This window comes from Trichosurus vulpecula, chromosome 8, assembly GCF_011100635.1.
Source record: "Trichosurus vulpecula isolate mTriVul1 chromosome 8, mTriVul1.pri, whole genome shotgun sequence".
NCBI classification, from domain to species: Eukaryota; Metazoa; Chordata; class Mammalia; order Diprotodontia; family Phalangeridae; genus Trichosurus; species Trichosurus vulpecula.
In genome coordinates this window covers 123,520,476-123,536,481 of record NC_050580.1, presented here as the reverse complement: position 1 = coordinate 123,536,481, position 16,006 = coordinate 123,520,476, and the positions used below count along the sequence as shown (strand labels likewise).

At 40.0% G+C, this 16,006-nt stretch overlaps 1 protein-coding gene across 1 annotated transcript; it reads right to left on the bottom strand.

Moving 5' to 3' along the window:
- Positions 1-588: 588 nt before the first annotated feature.
- Positions 589-9,342, bottom strand: PEX11A (peroxisomal biogenesis factor 11 alpha). The gene is made up of 3 exons (XM_036736414.1): positions 8,984-9,342; positions 5,886-6,001; positions 589-2,546 (listed from the first exon to the last, which is right to left on the bottom strand). The coding sequence occupies exons 1-3, from the start codon at positions 9,190-9,192 to the stop codon at positions 1,975-1,977; spliced, it is 897 nt and encodes a 298-aa protein (XP_036592309.1). The 5' UTR covers positions 9,193-9,342; the 3' UTR covers positions 589-1,974.
- Positions 9,343-16,006: the final 6,664 nt, after the last annotated feature.

The window sequence follows — 16,006 nt, the reverse complement described above, 5'->3', positions numbered from 1 at the left end:
CTCTATTTGTAAATAACAAACTCTGCTGAGGGAGTTGGATTTTTTGCCCTCTGGAGCTTAGAGCCCAAAATGTAAGTGAGAGGTAAGGATTGCTAAAAGGTCCTGGAAAGGCTGCTGAGGTTGTGAAAGAGCTTCACTTTCTCTGCCTCCCCACCAACCCAGATAGGAGGCTGAAGGGCACGAGTAGCTCCTATTCTAAGATAGCCCCTGAGCTGGTCTACAGGTCTATTTTGTATTTCTTTGGTTCTAAGAACCCTTCTGGGAAGAACAGCTTCTTTGTTTCAGGAACACTAATAGGACACTATTAATTCTGATACTAATTCTGGGGAGACGATGCTTTTCTCAATTTTACCAAAGGTAACCATATAATTTCATCAATCTTACAAAGCAAACTTCAGAGCTGCTCTGGTCTTAAGGATGATTTCCAAGATCAGGTTCTCTCTATGGACAGTGATCTTATCTAGCTCTGGCTTTCTCTCTCCACACTCTCCTGTGTAAGTGAAGGAGCCTAACAGTAATAAAGGAAGATTACCTCCTTTACTTTCACCTTCCTATACTATCCTCCAAACACATACAAAAATACAAGAATTCAAATCAGTCCAACAATTTATTAGTCATAATTAATTTATATTACAATTGAACATCATGATGTAAAAATAGGGTTACTGAGAAAATTTGTCTTCACCTGACATTTTCCATTTTACTTAAAAAATCCCAAACCCAATCTCTTTTCCAGGGCTGGTGCCTCGCCTAAGAAATGGAGTTAAGCCATGGACTTGAGCGTGCTCTTCAAGAGTAGGAGTCAAATTTCTTTTGTAAGTTGAATTCATACGGCCTATTAAACATTTTTTTTTGTTTTTGAGAACCACTCAAAGGAGCAAACTAGACCACTAGACTGAAGCACTTACCAACTCCTTAACTGATGATGTGCCATATCTAGTTCACTTCAATCCTATGATATGGGCAAGAGCAGAACTAGCATATATCCGTCAGTGACTCAAGGCCTACGGAAGGCAGCTGCTACAGAGCATATGACATCAAAACCTGCTTCTCATTATAACTCAATACTCAAAATCTGATCATAATAAATAATGCTTTTTAATGATTATCTTCCTTTCCCCACCACTTTACTCCTTACATCCTTCCCTCTTCTTCTTGCTCTCTGCTCCCCTCTTTCCCCCAGTAACAATCTACACCCCACACCCTATAAGCTTAAAAACCTGATTATCATAGAAAATTGTGAGTGGCTTACCCATGCTCAGCTTCTAGATTAACAGAATTTCATTTTGTGAAAGCAATTATTTGTAGACCAACTAACCATCAAATGATGGAACCTAGCATTAAATTTGGTAGCTTAGACACGGCTGTTGTGAGTTCATGTTTTGAAGGATATCTATAATTAATACATGGAGCTTACTCTACTTTTTGTGGGGTAAAGAACCTGAAATTTAAAAAAGCAGAGTTTCCTAAAATCTTCATCAATAGAGTGAGTCTTTCTATGCTGTCATTAGTTCTTACACATCAGATGTCCCACTCAAAGACTTTTATTTTATGGACCTAATTTATACTTCAGATGAGGAGGGTAGAGGGTTTAAGAATTGTAAACTCAGTTATGTCCTCCCTCAATAGTGGGAGGCAGGAGAAAGGGGAAAAAATAGGTATTTATATGGCATCTACTATGTGTCAGGCACAGTGATAGGTGCTTTTTACAAATATTATCTCATTGGATCCTCAAAACAACCTTCAAGGGAGGTTCAGAGACTACTCTGAACTTATTTTTTTTTAGTGGGGAAAATGACAGAGGAATACATACACATATAGTGTGTGTACCCACATAAGCAGAGGGAATTGGACACTGTGAAAAACTGGTTTAAACACATTGAATGTGACATTTTCTCAGCCACAGGCAAAGTGCCCATCCCACTCAGAGGGTCACCTTTTCAATTAGGTGTTAGGACCTAACACAAAAGAACTTCAGCAAGTCCTTAATCTCATCTGTGGATAAGCCACTGTTATCATGCCTATTATGGAGGACAGGAGGCCTCCCAGTCCAATGATTCCAGAATTAGACTTATAAATATCAAGTTGGTTCAAAGGATTCAGGATATCACAGAGGTTCTTCACTGTGTCCAATAGCAGGGGGGGATGCTTCCTTAAGGACTGAAACAAGAGAAGGAGAAAGGACTGGAGCCACTCTGTTTCTTCATCAGCTACACAAGGTCCTAGATGGTTCTCGGGCATTGATTTTTCTCTTTTTGCCTTCTCCCATGCAACTTGCTCCATTTGTAGGGAGACCTCATATACATCTCTGATGATGTACAGGAGGAGAGAATAGTAGTAATGACGTGCAGCCCACTTTCGCCATTTTTCCTTGTTGATGTCAGAAACGAGTCCTACACTTCTCACCCAAAGGACGCTGTCACAGATAAAGTAAATCACACGGTTCAAGTTGGCTATTGTTAGGCAGAATCGGGGCACAAGATCAGACGCATGGATGCTCTGTCGAGTTGCCTGGACAGCATGTACCATGTTACCTAGTCTGAACCCTGTAAGAAAAAGCCATGAGTTTTAACATAGCTTCTCAATAACATTGAAATGGGAAAACAGAATCATTGAGGAAGGATAGGTTATTATTGTGGTATAATTTAACTTTCCATCAATTTTTTGGCCTTTTGGATTCTGCACCCTGGTTGAGGAGGGAAATTCTTTTGTAGAGTATAAAATGAGTGGCTGGAATAATTACGAAAAGTATTAAAGTGTTTTGTTGTGTGCTTATCTCGTCACTCCAATGGATATCTCATTCCAATTCAAGGCCATTCGCAAATAAAGACTGCAATGTCTGGGTTATGTGGAAATATTTTTTTGGAATGAAGGAGTTACTGAATTATCACTATCATAACCTTCAGTTACTACATTGTTTTTTTTTTTCCAATCAACAAGCATTTATTAAATGCCTTTATGCCAACCATTGGGAACACAAAGGCAATGAAACAGCTCTATTCTTCAGGGGGCTTACAATATAGGAGACAGATAACATATATATGTGTTAAGTGCTCTATACAAAATAAATACAAGATAACTTTGAGGAGCAAGTAACCAGAGGCTGAGATAAGAGGGATCAGGAAAGACCTCATGTAGAAAGAAGGTGACATTTTCCCCCCTCAAATTTATTATTTATTTTTAACATTTTTTTTTTAATTTTTGAGTTCTGAATTTTCTCCCTCCCTCACACCCCTCCCCCACTCATTGAGAAGGCAACAAATATGGTATCAATTATACAGCTGAAATCATGCAAAACATTTCTATATTAGCCATGTTGCAAAAAAAAAGAAAGAAAATTTAAAAATTATGCTGCAATCTGCATTCAGATTCCTTCAGTTCCTTCTCTGGAGGTGGACAGCATTTTTTCTCATAGGTCCTTCAGAATTGTCTTGGATCATTGTATTGCTGAGAATAGCTAAGTCATTCACAGTTGATCATCACACAATATTTGCTGTTACTGTGTACAACGTTCTTCTGGTTCTGCTCACTTCGCTTTTTATCAGTTCATATAACTCTTCTCAGTTTTTCTGAAACCATCCTGCCTATCATTTCTTATAGCACAATAGTATTCCATCACAATCACATATGACAACTTGTTCAAACATTCCCCACTTGATGAACATCCCCTCAATTTCCAATTCTTTGCCACCACAAAAAGAGCTGCTATTAATATTTTTGTAAAAATGGGTCCTTTTTCTTTTTCTTTGATCCCTTTGGGGCACAGACCTAGTGGCAGTATTTGGAGTCCAAAGGTATGCACAGTTTTATAGCTCTTCAGGTACAGTGCCACATTATTCTGCAGAATGGCTGGACCAGTTTACAACTCTGCTATCAGTGCTGTAGTGTCCCTATTTCTCCACATCCTCTCCAGCATTTATCATTTTCTTTTTCTTTCATGTTAGTCAACCTAGTGGTATCTCAAAGTTGTTTTAATTTGCATTTCTCTAATCAATAGTGGTCTAGAGCATTTTTTCAAGTGACTATTGATAGCTTTGATTTCTTCTGCTGAAAACTGCTTATTCAAATTCTTTGGCCATTTATCAATTGGGGAATGGCTCTTATTTTTATAAATTTGGCTCAGTCTCCTATATATTTGAGAAGTGAGGTCTTTACCAAAGATATTTCCTATAAAAATCACCACCCCCCCCACCAAATTTCCTGCTTTCAATTTTGACTACCTTGTATTTGTTCAAAAACTTACATATTTCCTTTAACCAAAATTACCCATTTTATTTCCTGTGACCCTCTCAATCTCTTGTTTGGTCATGCATTCTTCCCTTATCCACAGATCTGATAGATTAAATTGTCCATGCTCTCCTAATTTCCTTATTATATCACCCTTTATGTCTAAATCATATACTCACTTTTACCTTATCTTGGTATACAGTGTAAGACGTTGGTCTGTACCTTGTTTCTGCCAAACTGTTCTCCAGTTTTCCCAGCAATTTTTGTCAAATGGGAGTTTTTGCCCCAAAGCATGGATCTTTGGGTTTATCAACACTAGATTACTATGGCCATTTACCACTGTGTATTATGTACCCAATCTATTCCACTGATCTACCATTCTTTTTCTTAGCCAGTACCAAATTATTTTGATGATTACTGCTTTGTATTATGGTTTGAGATCTGGTAATGCTAGGCTGCCTTCCTTCACATTTTTTTTCATTAATTCCCTTAATACTCTTGACCTTCTGTTCTTCAGATCAATCTTTCTAAAATAATATTTTTGATGTGTTATTCACCTGTTCAAAATTGCCAATGTTCTCTCAAAGCTGAGAAAAATACAGGGAGAAAATACTTGTATAGGAATCAGCAATCCTTGGTTCTAGTCCTACCTGTCATCAACTAGAACAGGCCTACACAACCTGTGGCCTGCCAAAGGATTTCGGGTGGCCCTCGAAAAATGTAGAGGAAGTTATCAAAAAAAGTTTAATCTCTTCTCTACATGAAAGCTATATGGGTATCTGAAGATAGATTTCATGGTCTTTCCTAAGTTTTTTCCTCTCCAGATTTAGCTTCCCAAGCCTCTTTAATAGTTGTTAATCCTCTAAATATTTTGTTCACCTTGCTATAAATGAACTCTGGCTTGTCAACGTCCTTCCTAAAAATGTGTACATTTTTCAAGGGCCACCTGAAATCCTTTGGCATACCCACGAGCTGCTTATGGCCCGCAGGCCACAGGCTGTGTAGGCCTGAACTAGAATGTCACACACAACAACGTTGGATTTTTTGCTATCATTACTAGTGATGACAATGACTTAAACAGGTACAAAATGCTGATTTAACCTTGTGTATTTTATACTAAGCTAGCTAGGAAAAAAGCCTAAAAAGATTTACCCATTTTTCCATCACTCATTCTAAGTGAAGAGTAGAAGGAAGAAAAAAACAAGAAATCAGAAACATGTAGCGAGAAAGCATTAGCAGGGTGAAAATTAGGACCAGTTCTACTCCTTCAAAGAGCCTGAATGCAGCTCCTGGAAGCCAGAAGGATATGAAAAAGTTGTTTATCTTTCTTGAGTTGTCAAAACATTTCATTGACTTAGGGTAAAAAATGAGCTAACATACTCTACTGGTCCTACCGGTTCTTGATTATGTGGGAAGAAATGGCACAGTACCAAAAAACTCAGGATCATGCCTGTGGGATGGCCCTTCATTATTAAATCATTTAATTTCTTTGTCTCTTTTGGTTGTCCCATCTGCAAAATGAGGTCAGTGATACTGGGTATCATCAACAAGTACTGTCAAATATAAATTATGATTACAGAGTGATATGAACACCAAGTGTTCTAAAGCTAAGGATTCTAAACTGGGAGGCTCTGCTGCTCGAGGGACAGGGTACTTACATTTACGGCCCGTGCTCACACTAGATTCCAGTTTCTTGAGCTTCATTACCACCTTCTTTCTATCAGCCTTAGGCTCTAATAAATATATAAGCAACATGCATGTGTGTTGAACGGCTCTGGAATGGAAAGAAAAAGTGAGAAGAATGATTTACAAGTTAAGCAAAACGATTCATCAGAAGGGAAAGAGAAAGGTACATTGCTAAAGGCAAAGTACTTAGGATAATTTTATGAAGCAGAACTTATAAGAGGAATATTCTGCACCAGCTCCACAAGGCCAAAGGGTAGCACAAGTAATGAAAATGTAACATAAGGGTGATGGCAAAGGACTTTGAAATAACCCAATGAACAGCAAAAAGCAGCCACTTTATTGACACAAGTGATCAAAATAAAAGTGGATGTGGGTCAAGGAGAGAAATAGCTCAAAAAGCCACCTCATGTTTAAATCAAATATACAAAAGGGACCAGATGCAATATAAAGGACCCATAAGAGATTATGTATAACACAGGTATAATGACCAGAGAGGACTGGCCTTAGAGTCAGGAAGACCTAGGTTAAAACCCCGAGAAGATACTAGCTCTGCAATCATTGACAAATCAAGCAACTTATCTTGCTGATTTGTACCGGAAAGTTCCCACACCAGTGAGTTCTTGCCAGTGATGAAATGACAGGCCCAGGAAAAACAAAATGGATTATTATATACACAAGAAGAGACATTTTCTTATATGTGGCTTTCAAATGGGGTTAAATCTAATAAATGGGGGCTGCTAGGTGGTGCAGAGAGTAGAGCACTAGCCCTGGAGTCAGGAGGACCTGAGTTCAAATGTGACCTCAGACACTTGACACCCTTACTAGCTGTGTGACCTTGGGCAAGTCACTTAACCCCAATTGCCCTGCCTTCACCCTCTCACAAAAACCAAAACAATCTAATAAATAAGAAAAAGATATAAAATACAAGTAGAAATCAACTTTAGTACAGTATTTTAATATTCAGTTCAATAGAAGAATGTTATTTCCACGTATCAATCTACAGCTCCCAACATTGTTTCCTAACATAGACACAATGAATTAGAAACTTTGAATCACAAATATTCATAAGTCCCAGTACATTTAGCAGTTTATATGATTAGCTAACTACTTCACAGCAAAGTGCTTCCTTTTCCATACTGTATTTCTGTAATTGTATTTTAACATCTATATGTTAAACATTCTGACCACAATTTAACATGATTTTCAGAATGTTCTATCAGTGATTTGGAAGCAAAAGGTGATAAATTTGGGGGTTTTTTTTCCCCTTTTCATTTAAAAAAAGAAAAGTCCTTTCTAGCCATCAGCAAGTACACAAAAGAGCTATACCCTTTGACTTGGTAACCTCACTGGAACATAATCCAAGGAAATAATTAGGCAGAAAAAAAAAGGATTTAGCTGTACAAATATACTTACAGTTGTGTTATTTAGCAATAGCAAAAAACCCTAAGTCACCTAAATTACCTAATCACCTAAATAATCTAAATGTCCCGAGGTTAGTTAGGAATAGCTAAACAAAGTACGGTATATTAATGCAATAAAAGCATGATGTTGCTGTAAAGAATGGTAAATACAAAGAATAGAGATATATGAAAGTCTATCGAGAATAATAAGAAATAGAATTAAGTCCTGTATACATATTGACAAGTGAAGTTGAAAATATTTCAACACATAGGGCTAAAGAGGTGAATAGTATTATAGATTTTAATTGTATAGTTGAGAAAATTCATATATATGTGCTCTCTGGCTATGGGTACTCAGCTGGCCTCAGATTAGGTCCAAAAATAAGATAATTTTCCCTGAAGGCAAGTTTAGAGACTAGAGGAGGACTCTCTCATTTTAAAGTCTGTTCCTACTGTTAGTGAGGAGATTGGATAAAGTTCTGCAAAAATAATAGAGCTGGGATCTCGCAGAGTATCTGTGCAATGAACATCTGTATATCCATCCTCTGTATGCTTATGCTTATATTTTATTGAAGTGTAATGAAACATAGCATTTCTGATGTGCTGTGAAGCTCATTAGAGAAGTCCAAGAGTATTAGCAAAATGAAATTGTAAATTTAACTACCTGAACTCGAATTTGAGCAGGTTGATTACCAACCAAGTTTCTATGGGGCATAGCGAAATACTTTCTAACCATATGTGCTTAACATTTTATAGGTACAGAACTGTCAAATCCTGTGGTGCAGTGAAAAAAAGGTCCTGTATTATCTCAAATCGGAGGGCCTGACTTCAAATTCCTGCCCTACCACTTTACTGCGTGACCTCGGGCAAATCATTTATGGCTCCTCATCTTTAAAACGGAGGTTAGGCTACTCTAAATCTATGGTCCCATTAACTAAAAGCTGGGAATAGGGGGCACTATCAGGGGCATCTCATTTCTAAGTATATGATAAGAAAAGGATTCATCACTGAATTATTTTTTTAGGACATCTGACATCAGTGCCCTCGTTTTAAGAAAACTCCTCCAGGAGAGACTGTCTAGTGTTTCCTTTCACTGGGAAAAATTATCAAGAAACAAAGTCATCGCTTTTGGTTTTACGATGTTAAAACGGCATCAGGAATTTTGCAAGAGTACACTGGGTTCTGCACTGAAAGGCATCAGTACAACAGATCCTTTGTAGGAGGAGAGGTCGGGATGGGGCCCGGGGGCAGGAGTTTCCACTCATTGGAAGGATCAGTGGTTTCCTTCTCTACCTTTCCCCCCGAGTCACTGACTTTGACTGAATTAGAGCAGGTCCGTTAGTCTCCGTCTAACCCCCTCCTTCCCTCTGATGGAACTCAGGGGGTCCTGCCGGCCCCGAAGTTGGGCAAGAAGAGAGTAAGTGGGACCCGGGGGAGGCTGCCCTTTCGCCGGCTCGCCGCTTTCGGCGCCCACAAAGAAGTATGAGCACAGGGCAGCGGAGTTAGCCGGGACGGAGGTCACGTGGAGGCCGCGGGGATCTGCTTCGGCCGCTCCCCGGCTCTGCGAAGGCGGAGGAAGTCGGGGCCTCTGGCGGGACTGGGACGGGGACTAGTTGGGGCTGGAGGCGCGCACAGCGCGGCGCTGTGGGAGGCCGGAAACCCAGACTCACCTGAAGAGCCGGTCCCTGCCCTGAGTCTGGTTGGTGAAGCTAATGAAAGCGTCCATCTCGCCTGCCCGCCCACCCACTCCCCTAGCGACCTGAGGGCACAACGGGCCCGAGTAGGGACCGCACTGGAACAAAGGGAGCCGCAATCCCCCAAGGCGCGGGTGACTCGATGCTCTCCCGGCCCAGCCGGGCCGAGCTCCCTCCACCCTCATGGGGCGGGTACTAGCCAAGGGCGAGGGCGGGGGCTGGAGGAGGGAGGGGCCGTCTCCCCTCCGCCCCGCCCCCCTCCACCCGCACACCTTGAGCCTCCGGCAGAGGCCGGAAGAGGGCGCAGTTCCCAGGACTTCCAGGCTTGAGCCGGAAGTGAGGGTTACCCCGGCAACAGGGATGAGAGATGCCGAAAGGGGAGGGCTCGAAACTTCCCGGCCGAGCCGGATGCGCAGGTTACCCCGGCGACGAGGCTCTGCTTGAGACGCTTCCATCCGACAGCCGACAGCGAAACCTCCGTGGCTGGTTGCCGCCTGGGTGGGTGTTCTTGCCGTCCCCGCGCGTTTCTCAGGTGCGTCCTGCCCCGTCGTAGCGCCCTTTCTTGCCCTCCCTTCTCCAGGGGAGCTCCCGAAATTTCCCTTGACCGCGCTGTCTATAAGGGCAGCTAGGTGGTGCAGGAGATGGCGCCCCGGGCATGGAGTCAGGAAGACCCATTTTCACGAATTCAAATCCGGCCTCGTACACTTACTACTGGCTGTGTAACTGGGCAAATCACTCAACCCTGTTTGCCTCAGTTTCCTCATCTGTGAAATGAGCTGGAGAAGGAAATGGCAAACCATGAATATCTTTGCCAAGAAAACCCCCAATGGGATCACGAAGAGACGGACACGACTGCACGGCGTTGTGTAGTTATTCTGGTCGTAGTCTTAGAATTTAGAGTGGGAAGGGACTTTCAATGTGCCTTCTCAGGGGTTCTTTACCGGGGGGTCCATAATATTTTTTAATTAACTAAACACTTTTTATTTTTTAACACTTATTTTAAAGAATAATATTTTGAGAACTATTTCAAAATAGAAGGGAACAGGAAGGATTTCCGTTGTAATCCTATGTATTTTATTTTATGCACTGAAAAACATTATTCCGAGAAAAAGTCCAGAGGCTTCACTAGCCTACCAGAGGGGTCCATGCCACAAAAAAGAGTTGAGTCCCTACTCCAAGAAAACCCCAACTATTTTTACAGGTGAGTAGATATGACTTACCCAAGTTCACATGGATCTAAAGTAGGAAAACCTGTATGATAATAACTAACATTTCCGTGGCACTTTCCATATTATCTCCTTTGAGCCTCACAATAACCCTTTGAATTTGGTGTTCTTTTTATTCCTTTTGGGGGTGGGGGTGGGGGTGGGGGATAGGTATGAAACTGAGGCTGTGTGAGATAAAGTGACTTCCCCAAGGTTGCATAGCTTGTAAGTGACTGAGGTAGGATTTGATTGCATATCTTCCTGATTATGAGCCCAATGCTCTAGGTAGATTCAAACCCACCTCTCTAAATTCCAACCATCCCACCACAGTACCTCATCCATAAGTATTTCCAGTGACCTTTCCTTGGCCTGAGAGATCACCACCAATAGTTACTCTGAACAAGTTATTTACTGTTCTGTATCTGGTTCTTCATAGTTTAAAGAATGGTTAAATAACTGATTAAAAATGACTACTGACACCTTTTGAATGAATTAATAAAGCATTTATTAAGTACTTACTATTTACAAAGCATTGTGCTAAGCACTGGGGTACAAATAGAAAAATAAGACAATCCCTGTTCTCAAAAAACTCACATTCTAACGGAGGTGACAACACATATGGAAATTTCATCAGTAAGTCAGATGGAAAAATTCCATGGTCATTAGGGTATAGCTACAAAGCAGATGTTCATGCCTCTGCTATAGTGTCATTATTTAATGTCACTAGGGTTCTTGAATTCAGTGCCCTGAACTGTCACCATCAGGGTCATTTGACTTACATAGCACATACTGCTGCCTCCTACCTGACCCTCAGGGTCCCTTGCTGCCTCAGTTAGATTGTCCTCCCTGCCCTTTGTGTAGCAGTTTGGATGACAGTGAGAACTGAAGAAAGTACCCCTGGCTATAATGAAAGATACATTCTAGATTTGTAGAAGGTTAGAGTGAGAAGAGACTTTAGAGGTCATCTGGTCCAACCTCACTGAGTTCAATTCAACAAACATTTATTAAAGGTCCAAGTGTAGAGAGCACTACTTGGTATTTGGAGGAAATGCAAAATTTAGTTACTTTTATGCCCACACTAAACTTATATTGTACGTATTTCTTAATGTATTGTAAGGGCCTATAAAGTACAAAGTAAGGTATATGCAAAGAAGATGAGTAGTCCAGTTTGGTGAAAGGGAAGGATGTATAGATTGAAGTAGCATAGAGTGAATCTAAAAAGGCAAAGTAGCATCAGATTTTGGAGAGCTTTGAATGCCAGTGTGAAACCCTTGGTCCAGGGCTTTGTCTGGCTCTGGTGTTATGTGGATGAATGCCCTGTCTTGGAGATGACAAAAAGATCAGTTCTCTTTACCTCTTTATGCTCCTATCTAGAAATTACTCTGGGAAATCTCTATATGGAGATTGGGTAGTGTTCGTGTCTAGCTTTCCATAAAGATAGGTAATAGAGTCTCAAGCTCCCATGAGACATTCAAAGTAACAAATGCATGTCAAGTTCAAGACATTTAATTTCACACAACAGAAAATGTTAAAGACTCGTAGGAAACTATAAATAAATACAGAAAACTAGAGACTCACAATAGCCTATATGTTCAATTTAATACAATATTCCCTCTTTGGTGGGTTTCTCTTTTTCACAGCATGCTAGAATCTTTCAGACAATGCTACCTTGTGGTTTAGACTTTCCCTAGAAGGGAATTACGCTTAGGAACTGCTTGACAAGTAACTGCCTTCTCCTCAGACCTGCGCTATTCAAATAACTCACAGAAATAATGGAGAACAATGCCAAGGTCTTTTGTTTACCCAACTCATCTCTTTGTTTGATTAACCTTTATTTGTGGCTTCTGATTTAAAGAATTATGTCATTTCTTCTTTCTTTCTGTCCTCCAGATGTCTTCCCTCCCTGAGACGTCAAAAAATTAGATATAGATTGTACACGTGGAGTCATGTAAAACATATTTCCATATTAGCCATGTTGCAAAAGAAGATGCAGACTAAAAAAAAATAGTTAAAAAAGTATGCTTCCATCTGCATTCTATCAACTCTTTCTCTGGAGGTGGATAGCATTTTCATCATAAATCCTTCAGAATTGTCTTGGATCATTATATTGCTAAGAATGGCTAAGTCATTCACAGTTCATTGTTATACAATATTGCTGTTACTCTGTACAATATTGTCCTGGTTCTGCTCACTTCACTTTGCATCAGTTCATATAAGTCTTTCCAGGTTTTTCTTAAATCAGCCTGCTCATCTTTTTATTGCACAGTCATATTCCATTACATTCATAAACCATAGCTTGTTCAGCTATTCCCCAATTGATGGGTATCTTCTCAATTTCCATTTCTTTGGCCCAAAAAAAGAACTGCTATGAACATTTTTTCTACATATAGGCCCTTTTTCTTTGATCTCTTTTGGATACAGACTTGGTAGTGATATTGTTGGATCAAAGGGTATACACAGTTTTATAACTGTTTGGGCATAGTTATAAAGTGCTCTCCAGAATGGTTGGATCAGTTCACAACTCCACCAACAGTGCATTATTGTCCCAGCCATTTCACTTCACTCTCAGCTTGACTCACTCTCTGGACTTTTCCATGTCCTCATCAGCCATCTTATAACCCTTGTATGTACCTTGCCTTCCCCCCTCTCCATTTTCCAGCTCTCCTTTATAAGCGTTCCCCAATTAGTCTTGAATTGTCTATGTCCCCTCTCAAAGCTGAAAGACTCCAGATGATGAGTGATCATTGTGTCCACCAGTGAGGGGACTTTTATGCAAATACCTAGGCTTGAACCCTGGGTTACACAAGTCTCCTTCTTTCATCACCTTCTTGGTCCTAAGGCTTCAAACTAATCCACAGCCACCCCATTTTTTTCTTCTCCTATATCAGAACTGGTCTTACTCATGTACATCAACTCATCTTGGCAACGAGATTCTCTTTGAACTTTGCTAAGAAGTTAATTCCAAAAGTCAGGTGCTTAAAACTGCCCTGGCTGAGGGAGTTGTAAGTTTGCCCTGGGTCATAGAGAGGACTGTGAGAGTAGGGAGAAGCTAGAGAGAGCAGCACCAGGAGAGACAGACCAATGAGTTTGTCATTGGTTAAGTATTACATTGGCAGGTTCTTTCACTTTTCTTCTTCTTGTCATTATTGGATTTTTTTTATTGTGGGGCTCTTTATTTGTATTATTTAATTTGGTGAGGGAAGAGCTCTTCCTAGGAATCCTCTCATTTTGACTTCTTGAGATTACCTGTCTTATACAATTCTTATCTATTCTATTCCTTTTATAGAGGATCCAGCCAATGTGCAAGAGGCTGGCCCCTGCTTCTTTTAATGTTCTGCGGATATCATTTCATGTATCACACTGAACATCTTTTATTTCTCCCTCTCTCTCCTGAACACCTTTTCCCCAGTCCTACATGCCTGCAAGTAAGTCATCAATGGTAATATTCTGCATCATACTTCTGCCTACCAAGTCTCTTGCCTGTTAGGTCACGTCCAGTTGTGATTCTTCTGAGATTATAGTGTTCTCTTGTTTATAGCTTTATACCATTCCTGGAAATTTTGTTTTAAAATTTTTTTTAAAGTTTAAACTTAAAAAATTTTTTTGAAGTTTTAAAAATTAACCTGTGATTTCATCTTTATTATGAGCTCCTTGTGAAGAACTCCTCTGCCAATGTAGATCTACCAATGCTTCTTTGCAGCTCAGCTGATCTTCCATTTAAAAAATTCAGTCCATCTTATTCTGATCCTTTTATTTAGATCTGGGCCAATCTCATAGTCTGTCTTCAGTAGCTGCCCAAGATCGTCTAACTACATGTTGTAATCTTCCCGATGTGAATTTGAAATTTTCTTTATTTTTACATTGTAAATATTTGAACATCTGTTTTTAAAACTTTGAGTTCCAAATTCTCTCCCCTCTTCCCTTCTCACCCACCCTCCCTAAGAAGTCAAGCAATTCAACATAGGCCACATGTGTATCATTATGTATAACCCTTCCATAATACTCATGTTGTGAAAGACTAACTATATTTTGCTCCTTCCCAACCCATCCCGCTTTATTGAATTTTCCCCCTTGACCCTGTCCCCTTTCAAAAGTGTTTGTTTTTGATTACCTCCACCCCCATCTGCCCTCCCCTCCATCATCCCCCCCCCTTTTTTTATCTTCTTCCCTCTTCTTTCCTGTGGGGTAAGATACCCAATTGAGTATGTATGGTATTCCCTCCTCAGGCCAAATCTGATGAGAGCAAGGTTCACTCATTCCCCCCCTCACCTGCCCTCTCCCCTCCTCCCACAGAACTGCTTCCTCTTGCCACCTTTATGTGAGATAATCCACCCCATTCTATCTCTGCCTATCTCCCTCTGTCAGTATGTAGCTCTCTCATCCCTTAATTTGATTTTATTTCTTTTAGATATCTTCCCTTCATCTTCAACTCACCCTGTGTCTGCTCTCTTTCTCTCTTTTTATATATATATAAGTATATATATATATATATACACATATATATGTATATATATACACATACATACATTCACTTATATATGTACATAAACATATATATATATATGCATATTCCCTTCAGCTACCCTAATACTGAGGTCTCATGAATCATACATGTCATCTTTCCATGTAGGAATGTAAACAAAACAGTTCAACTTTAGTAAGTCCCTTGCAATTTCTGTTTTTTGATTACCTTTTCATGCTTCTCTTGATTCTTGTGTTTAAAAGTCAGATTTTCTATTCAGTACTGGTCTTTTCACTGAGAAAGCTTGAAAGTCCTCTATTTTATTGAAAGTCCATATTTTGCCTTGGAGCATGATACTCAGTTTTGCTGGGTGGGTGATTCTTGGTTTTAATCCTAGCTCCATTGACCTCCGGAATATCGTATTCCAGCCCTTCGATCTCTTAATGTAGAAGCTGCCAGATCTTGGGTTATTCTGATTGTGTTTCCACAATACTCAAATTGTTTCTTTCTGGCTGCTTGTAGTATTTTCTCCTTGATCTGGGAGCTCTGGAATTTGGCGACAATATTCCTAGGAGATTTCTTTTTGGGATCTATTTGAGGAGGCGATCGATGGATTCTTTCAATTTCTATTTTGCCCTGTGGCTCTGGAATATCAGGGCAGTTCTCCTTGATAATTTCTTGAAAGATGATATCTAGGCTCTTTTTTTGACCATGGCTTTCAGGTAGTCCAATAATTTTTAAATTATCTCTCCTGGATCTATTTTCCAGGTCAGTGGTTTTTCCAAGGAGATATTTCACATTGTCTTCCATTTTTTCATTCCTTTGGTTCTGTTTTATAATATCCTGATTTCTCATAAAGTCACTAGCTTCCACTTGCTCCAATCTAATTTTTAAAGTAGTATTTTCTTCAGTGATCTTTTGGACCTCCTTTTCCATTTGGCTAATTCTGCCTTTCAAGGCATTCTTCTCCTCATTGGATTTTTGGAGCTCTTTTGCCATTTGAGTTAATCTATTTTTTAAGGTGTTGTTTTCTTCAGTGTATTTTTCAGTATTTTTTTGGGTCTCCTTTAGCAAGTCATTGACTTGTTTTTCATGGTTTTCTTGCATCCTTCTCATTTCTCTTCCCAATTTTTCCTCTACTTCTCTAACTTGCTTTTCCAAATCCTTTTTGAGCTCTTCCATGGCCTCGGACCAGTTCATGTTTTTCTTGGAGGCTTTTGGTGTAGGCTCTTGCACTTTGTTGACTTCTTTAGGCTGTATGTTTTGGTCTTCTTTGTCACTAAAGAAAGAATCCAAAGTCTGAGACTGAATCTGGGTGTGTTTTCACTGCCT